General features: G+C 39.6%; 2 protein-coding genes across 7 annotated transcripts in view; one reads left to right on the top strand and one right to left on the bottom strand.

Annotated features, from left to right (window-relative positions):
• Positions 1-660: 660 nt before the first annotated feature.
• Positions 661-4,522, bottom strand: LOC142397402 (transmembrane O-methyltransferase homolog). Its single transcript, XM_075480756.1, has 4 exons — positions 4,325-4,522; positions 3,224-3,493; positions 1,594-1,790; positions 661-1,505 (listed from the first exon to the last, which is right to left on the bottom strand). The coding sequence occupies exons 2-4, from the start codon at positions 3,477-3,479 to the stop codon at positions 1,161-1,163; spliced, it is 798 nt and encodes a 265-aa protein (XP_075336871.1). The 5' UTR covers positions 3,480-3,493; positions 4,325-4,522; the 3' UTR covers positions 661-1,160.
• Positions 4,523-13,204: 8,682 nt separating this feature from the next.
• The window catches only part of LOC142398005 (LIM and calponin homology domains-containing protein 1-like), an 87,537-nt gene continuing 84,710 nt past the window's right edge, over positions 13,205-16,031 (top strand). For all 6 annotated transcript variants that reach the window (XM_075481929.1, XM_075481927.1, XM_075481928.1 and 3 more), the window contains exon 1: positions 13,205-13,509. In XM_075481929.1, the coding sequence (XP_075338044.1) occupies positions 13,408-13,509 (102 nt within the window). In that variant the 5' untranslated portion in view covers positions 13,205-13,407. The remainder of the gene's footprint in view (positions 13,510-16,031) is intronic.

The following is a 16,031-nucleotide window of genomic DNA, read 5'->3' as shown; positions in this document are numbered from 1 at the left end:
TGGGAATAATGTGGAAGTTCTTCAAATAAGAGTAATTTCCATTGAAAGGTCTGCCTTGCCCGACCCACCTCTCCATTTAAAAGCAGAGAGTGCCATCGAGTGGTTCCTCTGTGCTCTACATCATGCAACGCTTCTTCCGACAGTGACTGTGAAAGCGTTGTTGCAAAGTTTGCTCATGTTCAAAACAAAAGGAAGTAGTATAGTGTATCTTTTTTATACTCAGTTCTTGTGCTTTTCATTCGGGGGTTTTTAAAGCAAATGACAGATGTCATAAGGTATTGTGCAAATGTCTTAAGCCTCCTGAAGGACATCCCAGAGCTCTTCTTTGGATGTCGGCTGCCTTTTGTTCCGTTCTTTGTGAAAATGATCCCACAGTGCTTCAGTAATGTTGAGCTCCGGGCTCTGGGGAGGATTCATCCCTCCATCAGACCTGCTGCCACTGATTTTCAGCCCACTTCTTGTGTCCTTTGGCACAGCTCAGCCTTTTCTCCCTGTTTCCCTTCCTTAAGAACGGCTTCTTGACAGCCACCCTTCCATGGAGACCATTTCTGATGAGGCTTAAACAATTTAAATTAAAATATAACTACCCTGTGACTTTTGTCTTTGTCACAGGCTGCAAGAAACAGCATACCTAAAGACATGATTAAAAATAGTTTCTTTATTAAGTTGTCTGTCATGTGTAGACACAACACAGGTTCATCCCTTCAGTTAGATGCCTTTCTTATGCTTGGATGATTCATAAGTCAGCGTCACGTGGCTTAACAAACAAAAAAAACAGCTGTGAAAATTGCCAGGTACAAGGGCTGAACCTTCAGAAAGCCTGAAGAACTGTTGCTTCAAGATTACAAGAAAGTCTGGCTCCTTGGAAACAAAACATAAAGAAAAAAGGGCTGGATTAAGACTTTTGCACCGTCCTTTACACTGTGTATCAAAACAGTGTAAATACACACTATACATATCCCTTCTTTTTCTATCACTAATTAACATGTCATTTTTAGAACTTCAAGATAAACTATTGCACAACTGCAATTTTACATATTGTATTGTATTCATTGTTTCATTGCTTATACAATCTTCTAATCAAAGTATTTGTCTCAGAAGTAGTATTGTTCTCAGAACTTAATAAACATAACATATAAAACAAAGTAAACACATCCCATCTATTTTCTGCTGTCATCAGCTGATCTTGTACTTTCCTTCTGGTAAAAGATCTCCAACACAAACTGAAGCTCTGTCTTGATGCTGTAACAATCTGTTCTTGTTTTGAGGTGATCCAGGATCCGTCTCAGATCATCAGCACTTTGGTTCCTCTTCATCAGCAGCACAGAGCAGCCGGAGGAGCAGAGGAGCTCTTCTCTCTCCAGGGCCAGCAGGTCTGGAAGGTACTGTTGGGGATCATGGTCCATTAGCACCAGACGGAAACCTTCTCTGGTACCTTCATCAACCTTAAGAAATGAATGCAATGTTGAAATAGCTTCAGCTGAGCTGTGATTCAGCACCTGAAACTGAAGAGGAGAAGAAAAGTTAGATTTTAGATTCAGGTGTCTATTTTAACTTGGCACACTGTTTTCATTATCTAATGTTTAAATGTACCTGAGAGGGTTTGAAACCAGCCACCAGAATGATTTCCTCCCCCAGATCTGCTGTGAGGGGGTCCAGCTCCACTGTGATCAGTCTGCCAGCAGGGGGCAGCAGACGCAGCAGGCGGACAGAGCTGTAGCCACAGTGCATCCCCAACTCCAGCACCTGCAAGGGGCGGACTCGCCTCACCAGCTCATCCAACCCCTCACCTGAGTTTAAACAACAAACCCGGTGCGGTTTAATTCGTCAGCTAACAGCAGCAGAGTGAAATAAACATTCTGCATCATAAATAAAGACTGCTATGCCAGGGATGTGGAAATTAAAGCAATGTGAAGAGCACAATGTTGATCAGTGACAAGCTGCTGTCGTAAAACTCAGTGGATATCCACTCTAATTAAGTTAAATTGGGATAACTCATCAAACTAACCTGGAATATGAGCAGTAACAATGAACAGCAGTTTTAAGTCGAGCACATATATTAACCAGAGAAAATGGGTTAAATGCAGGTGTTACAGACATCTTACTCCAGGTCATAAAAACATTTACTTTTGCATTTTTACTGCTCAAAGTCAAAGAAAACTTTGTGCAGCATTATTGACTTAAATGAAAAAACTGAGTCTGACTTAAAGGTCAGGATGTTGCAGTATTTATGAAATTAGAGGTGCGGTACAGAAGCAGTGTTCTCAGTTTGTGGCACTGAAAGAAAAAGAACATTTTTTTGACCTTTGCTTGGATTACTTCACATTTATCTGATAGATGTTGAGGATATAGTTTCAGATCGTCCTAAGGTTTCAATGTTGTGCTGTTTCAGAAGATAATCTTAAAAATGTTTTTTTCCTTATTGTTCTACACTCGATACTCCACAATGACAAAGCAAAAACAGGATTTAATGATTGTTTTTAAACCTAATAAATCTAAAAGACTGAATCATACCATTTCCATAAGTCTGTGGTTTCACTACCCTCATTACAGCTCATTGTAAGTGTTGTCAGACTCGTTACAGTATGGTTGTTTTTTTCTTGAGTCTCTATTCATTTGTCCTACCCTCTCTCCTATCTCCAATATCCAATCTCATGACATATTCCAACAAGGTAAAGGACAATAACTTGGGAAAAGACAGTAAGACAACAGGAGGTCTTTTTTTTTCTTCTTCTTCTTTTGACTATTTAGATGTTGCCCTGATCTGAACATGGAGTCGGCCTGGTGTTAAAGGGATAGTTCGCCTCTTTTGACATGAAGCTGTATGACATCCCATATTATACTCTTTTGAACGCATATTGTTTTGAGAAGCAAAACGCTTTATTTTCGGGACCCCAGCCAACTAGCCGGACTACCTTCGTCAACGCCAAAACGAGGCTGGAACTCGGGTCACAGGACGCAGCAGGAGGTAAGTCAATGTTCATAAATGATATTGCTAATATGGGATGTCATACAGCTTCATGTCAAAAGAGGCGAACTATCCCTTTAATAAAGAGGGATAATAAAAAATTAAAAAAACTGTCAAGTTCTTTAGATTGCTTGGGATGACCAACCTGGCAAATGTCTTAAAAAAAATCTGATGTATACCAAGGAGAAGCTGTGCTGCTTTAACAGAAACAGAAACAGTTTAAGTATCCTCACTTTTCTTCCATTAGCTACCTACCGATCTGTGGGCCGATGCAGACAGACTGGTGTGTCTCAGCATAAAGATCGAAGGTCTCCAGGACGCTGTCAGCTTTGCCATGGGTGCAATTTGAGAACACAAAGGCATGGGCGCTCCTTACACACACTTTCCTTTGCAGCATCCTCGATGCCCAGGCCAGAGCTCCATGGCACAGAGTGGCAACTTTCACACGATAACGGCTGGATACTATAATGATGGCGGGAAGTAGGGACGCAGAAATGGCAATAAGCCACATTTCAAAAGCTGCAGCTGTGGGTAAAAGAGAGACGGGTTAGGAACGGTTTGTGTAAATCAGATATATAACTCAGACCATATCAAATGCAGTTCTGATGATCAATAACGGCTGCTGTATCCTATGTCAGATTATTTGAATGTTATTTCGACAAGAAAAGAGACAAAATTTATTTTATTTTCAACAGATTAATTGCACCGTAAACTTACATTAATTACATTGTTAAATGTGCCATGTGTTTGCATGCACGAGCCTCAGTGCTTTACATTTCTTTTGGTCAGTTAGAGGAACAGCTGATGTTGGAGAATTGTGGCATGAAGGAGGGCATGATCGGTAACATTTCACCAACAACAATGCCCAGAACCCCCTGCATCCACAATGTGCTCATTCTCTCTAGTATGAGCCAGTAAGATGTTACAAAATCAGAACACTTTTAAAGGCAGAATTGTGACACCATGCAGGCTGTCAAACTTAAGAGTAATAATATATTGTTATGTTAAAACCTGAAAATTCTAAAACATTTCATTGAAAACTTTTAGTTTTTGAGATTTATGGAGTTGTTGGTTAAATACACATTCATCTGCTAATCAGCTCTAAATGTTATTAAGTTACAAATTCAATGAAAAGGACTGTGTTTCTTTTGTATATTGACACATTTGTTAAGTGAACATATGTCCCTTAATGTGAAACTTTATTATGTCCATACATACATTTAGATTTTCCAGATATAACTGTGGCTTATTTTATTATTTGTTTTGCCATCATTTTATTTCAAAAAGCTAATATGACACTAGCAAGACAAAAGAAACAGACTCATTTGACACTATACTGCCAATGCGGTAGCTTACCTGGAACACTGTTCAGGTTGAGTTTCAGAGTGCGTCCTCTCACACGCAGGTGGAGGGCTCGCTGTGACTGGAGGTCCAGACGGAGCGCGCCACAATGTAGGCCGCACAGCCTCCTCACAGTCAGTCAGCAGCTTTCCACTTCACGGTCTGTGTGAACAAAGTTTGCAGGGGAAAAAAATGCTCAATTGTTTATGGTATCCAGGAAATGGAAGCCAGAGAAACAGGAGGGAGGGTTGGTGGGGGTGAACCGCCCGTGCAGCTCCTCCTCCTAAGTTTTCTGTACTGACGCACCTTTCCACAAGAGGTCAGCAGAGATACATAAACATATCACCAAGCCAGTGGAAGAATGAGTGCCTCGAAAAGTCTCGACTGGTATTATCCGTCAGTGCAATCTATTTTATATCACTGTCGTGAAAATTATGCGATGCAGTTTCACAAACCAGCAACCTTTATTCCTGCGTATGGAGTTTAAATGTGTTATAATTATGTGCGCGGCCTCTTTTTAATATAATTCCGTCCCTTTAAAAGAACCAACCGACTACTTTTATTGACTAAACTTTCACTAAATCCACTAAACGTTAGAAACAAATTAGATGCAAACACAAAACAGCTGTCCATGAATAGAGATGGCAGCTTTCAGTCATCTGGCTTGGTTGTGCTCTCGTATTAATGGCGATTACAGGAGAACAGCTGGTTCGACATCAAATCCAAGTTACAGGCACCTGATTACAAAACAGTTGAGCGTCCAAGGACAAGCCGGCTCGTATTAGTATGTGTCAATACTGAGCATGCATCACATCCAGGGCAAACACTGATATGACACAGCTCAAACAGCTTTACTCTCAATTCTGACAGAGTTGAGATTGAAGAGGCGATTTACAGGATGAGATGCATTCTGGGTCTTGTTCCCGTTTTCCTTTTATTCCAACAATCTTTTTTAACAAGTGGCAGAAATCATAGAGACTAAAGTGTCTCATATTTCATTATTTTTATTTATTCCATTAATAACCACAGGGAACATTCTTCGCATTCTTTGCAAAAAACATTTTTTTAAACACAAATCTCAGATTAAATCATTATAGAATCAAATTGTATTATTTAATACAAAGTATGAGAATTTACTGGTTTAAAAAAAATTATTAGATTTTAGTATAGATTAGTTGCTTTTAAACTGCATAAAAACTGGAGTGAGAGTTGAGCTCCTCTGCTCTATATCAGTGAAAGTGCGCGTGAGATCCCCAGCGTGCTGCTGCCCTCATTGGCTGCGGGTGGAGCGGCGCTGCTCTGTGTATATTGGGCCATTGGAGCAGAGCATACTGCGGTGTGCGAGTCCCAAACTGCGTCAAGTCACACAACAACAGCGGATTATTACAGGAAGCGTGCCACTATCAAAATAAGAGCATGCACCAGAAACTTGTGCTGCACTAATATTTCCACCACCAAACAGGCTCATATAAAATCGGTCACTCATTGGCCTATTTTGCTTCCCAGTTTGAATACATTCCCATATTTTACAGAGGCTCAACTCTTACAAAGGGCAATTAGGAAGCCTTTTAAAACTCATTGCCTTTCACTTTTCTTTTGACACGGACATCAAGTAAAAGGTACACTATTATGGAAAGCCAAAGGGTCCTAATTCTCCTACTTTGCCAGGCGTCTAATATGCCATGTTACAAGCATGCGTTAGATAACCGCCACTTGGTGTTAAACCAGTTGCAATCCACAATTTTCACAATAGCAGTGAGAAAAGAACAAGGGGGGATTTATGGGGGAAATTTTGTGTCAAAAAATTTTATATAAATATGAACGAATTTATAAATGTATATATAATTAATATAAAAATGTGATCGAGATATATGTGAGTAAAAATGAATATAAATATGAACGAATTTATAAATGTATATATAATTAATATAAATATAAAAATGTTACACACAAATAAATGTATATATGTATATAAATATACATACATTTGTAAATATATTTTCGAGATTTTAAAATAAATATGCTTGACTTTGTGTGTGCAGTCTGGCAGTCTGCATTTGTGGATCCATTTTTTGCTCTCGTGTCCATGGAGTGATTTTGACACACTCCTACTGTGCTGCACGATGCACAAACAAATGCATGCCGATTTGAATGTGAACAGCGGCACAGCCCTCTATTCACGGAGCATCCACCAGATGGCAGTGTGCAAGGCACAGGGCAATGGCAGTGCCGAGCAGTCCAAGACAGAGGCTTTGGACTGGACAATCAATATGGAGTCGACAAGTGGAACAACTGGATGGGTATGACTAGTAGTTTAATCATTTATAACTTTTCCTAAATCCCTTTGGCAAGGCAGAATGAATATATTGGTTTGAAAAAAAAGACACCTTATTTCCTTATTGTGAATATCTGTCGAATATCCAATATCAAACGAACTTCACCACGGTCTGTAGCGGCAGCTGCAGCAGACACATTTCCGGAAAGGTACTGGCTTGATTAAATTCATTCTGGACTCTATATCCGACCACATGAAGACCTCGGGACACTTCGGTTTGGCTTTAGGGACCCTCTACTCACTACCACGTAAGTGTTATGTTGTTTGGAGCTGTAGAAGAGGTATAAAAATAGCGTTTTGTAGCGGCAAAACGATATGCCCCTCTGACTTCCAGGCTAACAACTTTTGGCTAAAAACGGTCAAATCGAAATTCTCAAAACACATCCGAATGACATGATTTTGATGTCAACTCAAAGTATGTACTCCCAACATCCCGTAAATTGATCTAAAGTGCATTTTATCCCGCCAAAACTACCTAAAGACATCATTTCCGGTCTTCTGGTTCATAGGACGACACACCCAGATCATGAGCTTTGTACGCAGGCTGCTATCTATGGAAGCAAACCGTAATCAAAATTCAAATTCAAATGCATTATCAGAAATGCTTTTTCATTTTAAGAATGTGGCTGCATTATTTGACTCATAAATAAAATTACTAATCAATCATCCTATTTGCATTTCAATTTTCTTCTTCAAGACTGCTCATTCTTTCACTTAATTCAAATGAAAAGGACAAAGACATTTGAAATTTAATTTTCAAAATATGCCTCAGCAAATAGATACCAAAATTCAATTTGAAATGTAAAAGTTGAAAATTCAAATGCATTATCAGAAATGCTTTTTCATTTTAAGAATGTGGCTGCATTATTTGACTCGTAAATAAAATTACTAATCAATCATCCTATTGCATTTCAATTTTCTTCTTCAAGACTGCACATTCTATGCCATAATCAAAAAGAAAACAAAGCGGACATTGCTTTTTCGTTTTCGTTGTCTGCATGCAAAATACTGCCCACAATTCGATAATGAAAAAGCAATCTGAGCGGCGCAGGAGAGTGACGTCACGCCTGCTGACCGTGCTACCCATCATGTAGGCTACGGTAGGGGGCGGTGTGCATATTTGCTGTACAGTTTAGCTGCCCAGGTGGAGTCAAACAATATATCCGATTCTGATGCCCGTGACCGGGTTGAACGGGTCACAGAGAGCTTGGCTGCATACTCTGCCGTCACAGATTCAGAGGTTAGTGCAGCAAGGGCTAGCGCGTCGCGGCTACGACCGGCCATGACTTTCTGGCTGCGGCCATTACTGAGGGAGCAGCCATTAATGAGGCTGAGACAGAAGTTGCGAACAGGAGTCGGGGGATTACCTTTCACAGGTAGGATTCAACATTATTATTGGTTGTATTTTGTCAATAGAATATTATTGTACTGTATTTGTGTCTGCCGGCGAAATCGTAGCCAGCAAACGTTAAACTAGGATATGTTTATAGCCGGTGTTATGCCGAGAAGTGCACCCCCTGCTGGTCGTACTTTAAGGAGAGTCTGTGATGGAATGATATGATATAACTACATCATAATTTGTTTACCTAATTGAGTTAACGGATGCAAATCTCAATAAGTCCAAATTTATATATAAAATTAAAATAACCAAATTTCATAGTTTCAGGTTCATTTTTATATCATTTCATCTGGGCTATAATGAGTTGAGATTGTTAATAGAAAATGTATCCAACCGTCTTTCATGTTGACTACAAAAGTATTAGTCACGGCCCTTACTTTTGAATATATGTCCAATAATATAAAAATAGTTAGGAATAGGAATACTCTAAACTCTACAATTGTCGGATTATCATAATTGTACACGTATTATTAATTTACATGAAGAGATGTGAAAAAAAGATGCACGAATGAAACACCATTGTCAGCTGAATATTATTTTTTTTGGATAAATGTAATAATCCACACCTGAAACGGTTTACGCGCGCTCCGTGAATGGGAATGCACTTCTCGGCAGAACACCTCTGTTCACACGGCTATTAGGCCAACGGAGACTTCATAAATCATATATTCCATAACACAGGCTTAGATTACAACTAACACAAGAATGCTACTTTTGAAATAATGCAAATATTACTGTTATAACATTGACCATCAGATTTTACTCAGGTTTATTAATGACGTTTATTATGCCTGTATTATTCACATGTAATTCTTTCATCCTAACAAAAGTATTTACCTCATGTCTCATACCCACCCCTCAGATTGTCCGACTGAGAGTTGGTGTTATTCCCTCCATCTTGGGCTTACAGGTTCACCTAATAAGAGTAGGTGTATCATCATAAGGCTATTAGCATTCATAAATTGAAATATTATCAATAACAGGGCGGGGTGAAATACTTATCCCTGTGTGTGTGTGTATTTTTATATATTTTAATATTATGCTTCTTCATTTTAGCCAGAAAAGGGCGGGACTACATGTTCTTCCAGAAAAGCTGAAGAGAGCCTGTCTGTGGCCACTCAGGATGACCCAGAAGCTTCAACCTCAAACCCACTAACTCAGCCTAATGATTTGAGTATTTCTTTTTTAAACATCATATCAAAATTACCGTTCTAAATATGTTAAATAGCTACTTCTCAATATTTATACTGGTGGATGTTGTGGACAATGCTTTGTACTACATCGCAAGGTTTGTAGTCCTCCAGATTCTGCAAAAGCTGTCCTGTGGTGTGTGCCATGCAAGCTTGGTCAGAGATGCTGTACCTTCATCATTTCATGATAGCTACCACTTTCTAGCCCTGAAAAACAACGGTGTACTCGTGATTCCATCATGTGGCACAGTGAAGGTGCTGAGAGCTGCAGAGTGGGTGATTCGCCAAGCTTCAGCAAAGCTGTAAAGACGACGACAGTCACGTACATCATCCGGGAGGAGAACGGAGGATGTTTTTCAACTTGGGGAACACATTGAGGAGACAAAGTTTGGCATCAACAACCATTATTCCAACTTGTTGTCATTGTTTGTGTCTGTGTTTCTGAAAATAAGGCTCCACCACATTGGCAAACTGACCTCTCTTGACCTGCATAAAAGGGAGCACGAGACAAAAACAAGCTCTGCAAAACACTCCTCTTTCAGGGCTTTTAGCTCATTTTGTTTTGCTTTAGGTTGATACCATTCAAAATATTAAAACTTGTGTATATACAACTACCTTCTTGTACAGTGTTTTTTATATTCTTTATATTTTATTATAGTATTTCTATTTTTCTAGACTAACTCAGAGAGATCCCTGAACAAGGAATGCATGTGTCTTGACTGCGGTTCATGCACAATTGGCAATTTAAAAAACATTGCACCTTGAACCTTGATGCTATGGTCATGGTCATAACAAAGTTATGCTGTGAAGCCAAAAAAGCAAAAATCAAAGATATTTTCTTACATTGTTTTGGCCTTGTGAAATACTTTATTACAGATTTGATAAAGATGTTACATAAAAATCATAACAGCTGTATAGTGTCTTAATTCCTCTTCAATGATACAAAGCTTGTAGTACATGATTGGAAAATTTGTTAAGTCAACAGGTTGAATGATCTTCAAGCAGTGTGTATACATACGTACTCATTCATTCGTAGGGCACCATAGGCAATCGTCAAATAAATACACATACAAAACAAACATCCTCTACCTTACACTAGAAATATATATATACACATACATATGTATATAACAAAGCTGGATTCTCATTCCATCCGTTCCAAATTACAAAATTACGACAAGGCTCGAGCTGCCAAAACAGCGGCAGCTGACAACGGGCATCGGTGTCTTATAAATATAGCCTACTGACCAGTCTATCACACACTGTCATTCTGCTGTTAATGTACGGTACCTGTAGTTGGTGTTCTGGCCCTAGTGTGTGTCCCCCCCCCCCCACCAGAAAATGTGCGAGCCCTTGCTGTCATCCTGAGTGGCCACAGACAGGCTCTCTTCAGCTTTTCTGGAAGAACATGTAGTCCTGCCCTTTTCTGGCTAAAATGAAGAAGCATAATATTAAAATATATAAAAATACACACACACACAGGGATAAGTATTTCACCCCGCCCTGTTATTGATAATATTTCAATTTATGAATGCTAATAGCCTTATGATGATACACCTACTCTTATTAGGTGAACCTGTAAGCCCAAGATGGAGGGAATAACACCAACTCTCAGTCGGACAATCTGAGGGGTGGGTATGAGACATGAGGTAAATACTTTTGTTAGGATGAAAGAATTACATGTGAATAATACAGGCATAATAAACGTCATTAATAAACCTGAGTAAAATCTGATGGTCAATGTTATAACAGTAATATTTGCATTATTTCAAAAGTAGCATTCTTGTGTTAGTTGTAATCTAAGCCTGTGTTATGGAATATATGATTTATGAAGTCTCCGTTGGCCTAATAGCCGTGTGAACAGAGGTGTTCTGCCGAGAAGTGCATTCCCATTCACGGAGCGCGCGTAAACCGTTTCAGGTGTGGATTATTACATTTATCCAAAAAAAATAATATTCAGCTGACAATGGTGTTTCATTCGTGCATCTTTTTTTCACATCTCTTCATGTAAATTAATAATACGTGTACAATTATGATAATCCGACAATTGTAGAGTTTAGAGTATTCCTATTCCTAACTATTTTTATATTATTGGACATATATTCAAAAGTAAGGGCCGTGACTAATACTTTTGTAGTCAACATGAAAGACGGTTGGATACATTTTCTATTAACAATCTCAACTCATTATAGCCCAGATGAAATGATATAAAAATGAACCTGAAACTATGAAATTTGGTTATTTTAATTTTATATATAAATTTGGACTTATTGAGATTTGCATCCGTTAATTCAATTAGGTAAACAAATTATGATGTAGTTATATCATATCATTCCATCACAGACTCTCCTGAAAGTACGACCAGCAGGGGGTGCACTTCTCGGCATAACACCGGCTATAAACATATCCTAGTTTAACGTTTGCTGGCTACGATTTCGCCGGCAGACACAAATACAGTACAATAATATTCTATTGACAAAATACAACCAATAATAATGTTGAATCCTACCTGTGAAAGGTAATCCCCCGACTCCTGTTCGCAACTTCTGTCTCAGCCTCATTAATGGCTGCTCCCTCAGTAATGGCCGCGGCCAGAAAGTCATGGCCGGTCGTAGCCGCGACGCGCTAGCCCTTGCTGCACTAACCTCTGAATCTGTGACGGCAGAGTATGCAGCCAAGCTCTCTGTGACCCGTTCAACCCGGTCACGGGCATCAGAATCGGATATATTGTTTGACTCCACCTGGGCAGCTAAACTGTACAGCAAATATGCACACCGCCCCCTACCGTAGCCTACATGATGGGTAGCACGGTCAGCAGGCGTGACGTCACTCTCCTGCGCCGCTCAGATTGCTTTTTCATTATCGAATTGTGGGCAGTATTTTGCATGCAGACAACGAAAACGAAAAAGCAATGTCCGCTTTGTTTTCTTTTTGATTATGGCATAGAATGTGCAGTCTTGAAGAAGAAAATTGAAATGCAATAGGATGATTGATTAGTAATTTTATTTACGAGTCAAATAATGCAGCCACATTCTTAAAATGAAAAAGCATTTCTGATAATGCATTTGAATTTTCAACTTTTACATTTCAAATTGAATTTTGGTATCTATTTGCTGAGGCATATTTTGAAAATTAAATTTCAAATGTCTTTGTCCTTTTCATTTGAATTAAGTGAAAGAATGAGCAGTCTTGAAGAAGAAAATTGAAATGCAAATAGGATGATTGATTAGTAATTTTATTTATGAGTCAAATAATGCAGCCACATTCTTAAAATGAAAAAGCATTTCTGATAATGCATTTGAATTTGAATTTTGATTACGATTTGCTTCCATAGCTATCTATATATAAATCGATATATATTTATCTATCTCTATATATAGAGAGAGGGATAGCTCTTGACATATATCATATTTATATAAAGTCAAACTGCCGGGTTAGGGAAAATACAGAGAACACAGAAATGTTGAAATTGAAGTAAAAATATCGTACTGAATGTCTTATTAGGTAACGCTAGCTTACTTTGTATATCTTTCTCTAGCTTTTTCTGGTTGCTTCACCTCTGGTTTATCTTAAATGTTTGAAAGTGCCATAGTTTCAAACACACATTGTTCTTATGTTTTATGCCTTATATTTCGTGTTGTTATTCATGTACAGCACTTTGTTTCAGCCACGGCTGTTTTAAAAGGCTTTATAAATAAAGTTGAGTTGAGTTGAGATAGTCTCAATTCAATTCATTTACATTTTGAAGCTGTAATGGTCGCTAAATAGACAGATTACTAGCTAATGGCCGTTTGCTATTTTTCAGAGAGACTGTAACGAGCCTCAAAATGGCGACACTGTTAGCTCACTTACCGTAATTAAATATTATTTGTTACGTTTGAATTGACCCATTGTGATAGCTTTTATTCTGAAGGCTATTAACGGAAGTTCTCGCGATAACTGTGCCTGACTTGACGCTGGTTGTCTGTCCACAGACTCCCAACAGGAGCGACACTGGGGAGCAGCAGTTGATTAGTTCGCTTCTCCGGCGCTGCGACACCCACAACCGGCGGATGAAAACTGTCTGACAAACGCAAATTGACGACTAAATTTTAGTGGAATAACGCCGCCCGTGGCTGCTTTCACGCGTTCCTGCAGGCTTTCATACTTGAAAAGCAGAGACACTTCTTCGTCAATGGCAAGTCCGGTTGCAGACATAGGACAGTCTCATCAGCATCACCCTGTGACGGAGTCGGCCGCAGACTCCGCGTTTCAGGAGGCGCAGAAATGGATAGAGGTGAGTCTCAGAGCCGTCAAAGGGCTCCAACGCCGTGTCCCCTCCTCAGCACATGCTTCCCTTTGCGCAGGTGTTTTGTGGAAATTGTGCGTCCTTAGTTACTGGACTGCAGTTCCTACCTGCAGCCGCTTTCTCTTTATAAGGGCAGTTTATCGAAGTGCTTCGTCACCTGTTGAAAGACGACACAAACACATGTTTTCTGCTCCTCACGTGACTTACTGTTTTTGCCTGTTGCTAAATGCAGCATTTACTGCTGAAAATGTTTAAATTGTTTGCATTGCAGTCCTCTGCAAAAACAGCAGATATACCTTGAGATAGAGTCTAACCACAGCAGCGTAGCGGTCTTAATAAACGTTGCGCATATTTTGAGCAGACCCTCCTAAATGTTGTGGTGGGGTCTCAGTTGCTTCTGGTGGGGGCCATTTGTACAGTCGCTGTGGGGCCTGGTGCATGTTTGGCTGAAAACAATGAATGCATCATGTGGAATGGATTTTTGCCTCATTGCAAGCCTGCTGAACAATAATCACACAAACGAGGTTTTGTTCTGGGAGAATTTCAATCACGGCCCTTGCCCTCCCCTGTTGCATTTGAGTTTGTCATCCTGCATGTCGGCCTTCCAAACACTGATGATGACTGACAGATTAGCAGCAGCATCTTGGTGGAATAGTCACATCTCTGCAGATTGCATAACGATTCAAAAATGTGTTTTAAAGCTTCTAAGGTGGTTGAAATATTTTCTCTAGTTTGAGATTTAACGTGGCAGGGTTGTTGGTTAAGATTGTGGGGCCTCCCGAGCACTTATCTGATTTATAGTTAGCCAATCAATGATCATCATTCAGTATTTTAGTTTGTAGGTCAGCTGTTTCACTTAATTTGATTGTTAGATTAACAACAAATCTAAATCACAGTTACGTTCCTGAAACTGAGTGTCTTAGTACAGTGCAGCTCATAAAAATGCCGGTCTTAATAGAAATATATCTGCTTTTTTATGGCGCCATCTTTGAAAACATTTTTTTGGTGATGGTCGCAGTGGGGTGGTTAGAGGACAGGGTTAAGTTTTGAAAATGTGACAATTTAGCCTTGCATTCAGCGGCCTCTCCAGTGAGGCTTTCATCCCACGGCCCTCCAACAGCTTCTGGGGCTGCAGCTGCAGACGGTTGTCACCATGAAGCAGTTTTCTGCCTGCTGCAGGTTCTGCTTGGAGTGGCCTTCAGTCTCTTAGACAAGTATGTGGAACATGGTGTTATTCTCTTTGATGGACTGCAACAATGGAAGTAAAAATGCCGAAATGTTCACTAAAAAACACTTTGGTGGCTGTTAATATGCTGGGGTGGCCTGTCAGAGAGAAGTTTGTGTGGGGAAACGTTGATATTTTAATACACTGCCAACCCTGCACATTTCGTTAGCTTCATTTAAAAAGACAAATCCTCTTTAAGAGTGCCAGGAACCATTACAGGCTAATTTAGCTGCTCCAAATTCCTTGGAGGACCACATCTCATCTTTAAAAAACCACCACTGACCTAGAACGCGTGAGGCTGAAAGCTGAAAGGTGGAAATGAAGTAACACTGCTCCTGTGTTGTTCTTCTCTCACCCTTCCCCCTTGGGAACTGCCTTCATTGTCTCCACCTGTAAACAGTTCTTGAGTCACCTGAGGGAACCAGAGACGGGTCACTGACTCCTAAATAAACACATCAACACAAGGCTTCAGTCGACATCCCAACAACCAGTGTTTGACTGCTTATATTTAACTTATATTAACATATACAATGTCAGCAAATGAGGCTGGAATTAGCCATTTACTGTCGATGAAAAATCAAAGAATGCAAAGAAACTGTGGAGACCTGTGTGCTTCGTGTTGTCTAACTTTTCAGCCATTCACTGTGGCTGAAAACTTTCCCCGACCTGCTTCTATTTTTTTTTTTTTTAAATTCTTAATTCAAAGTTTTAGTGTTTCGGTCAAAATTTTGACTAAAGGACTAGTGGCTGCCCGTGTGTAACTAAATCCCCAAGTAGAGCATGTCTCACCCAGGGAAGTAGTACTTCCCTGGGTGAGACATGCTTGATTACTTCCCAGCGCTTTTTTGAGCCTGTCTGCAACATGTATGATGAGGCTGACCTCTTTTTCGTAACATAGCTCCGCTTCCACTTAGTTTTGGTCTGTTTTGGCAGGTGTGAATCATTTTAAATCTGCTGTCCATTAGTTAACCACACAGAGGCCGGTGAAAATGCAGTTGAAAGTCAGATTTATGCCTCTGTCAGCCTGTTTTGGTGCTCCCATCATAGTTTCATCCAGAGAGGAAACTGATTTATAGTCCAGTGTTGGATTTTATGTTGATTGAAGAATAGCCGTAGCAGCAAATGGAAGTATCAGGGTGTGTCATGCATTTATGGCATGCCTAAAGTAATTCCTCACACATGTTGTGGGAAGGTTTGTATAAATTAAATATTTTTAGCAAATGAAAAGGAGACTACTGCCATGAAATTACAATAAGGTATTATGTTTGTGATTCTCCTAGATTAA

This window comes from Odontesthes bonariensis, chromosome 13 (assembly GCF_027942865.1).
Source record: "Odontesthes bonariensis isolate fOdoBon6 chromosome 13, fOdoBon6.hap1, whole genome shotgun sequence".
NCBI classification, from domain to species: Eukaryota; Metazoa; Chordata; class Actinopteri; order Atheriniformes; family Atherinopsidae; genus Odontesthes; species Odontesthes bonariensis.
The sequence above is the reverse complement of the archived record's forward strand: the minus strand, read 5'-3'. Positions and strand labels throughout refer to the sequence as shown.

Excerpts from the sequence above, each read along its gene's own strand:
- LOC142397402 (XM_075480756.1), bottom strand. The coding sequence starts at position 3,479 with ATGTGGCTTATTGCCATTTCTGCGTCCCTACTTCCCGCCATCATTATA. Across the intron at positions 1,791-3,223 it reads CTGCATCGGCCCACAGATCG|GTGAGGGGTTGGATGAGCTG; the intron begins GTAGGTAGCTAA and ends GTTTAAACTCAG. Across the intron at positions 1,506-1,593 it reads CTGGTTTCAAACCCTCTCAG|TTTCAGGTGCTGAATCACAG; the intron begins GTACATTTAAAC and ends TCTCCTCTTCAG.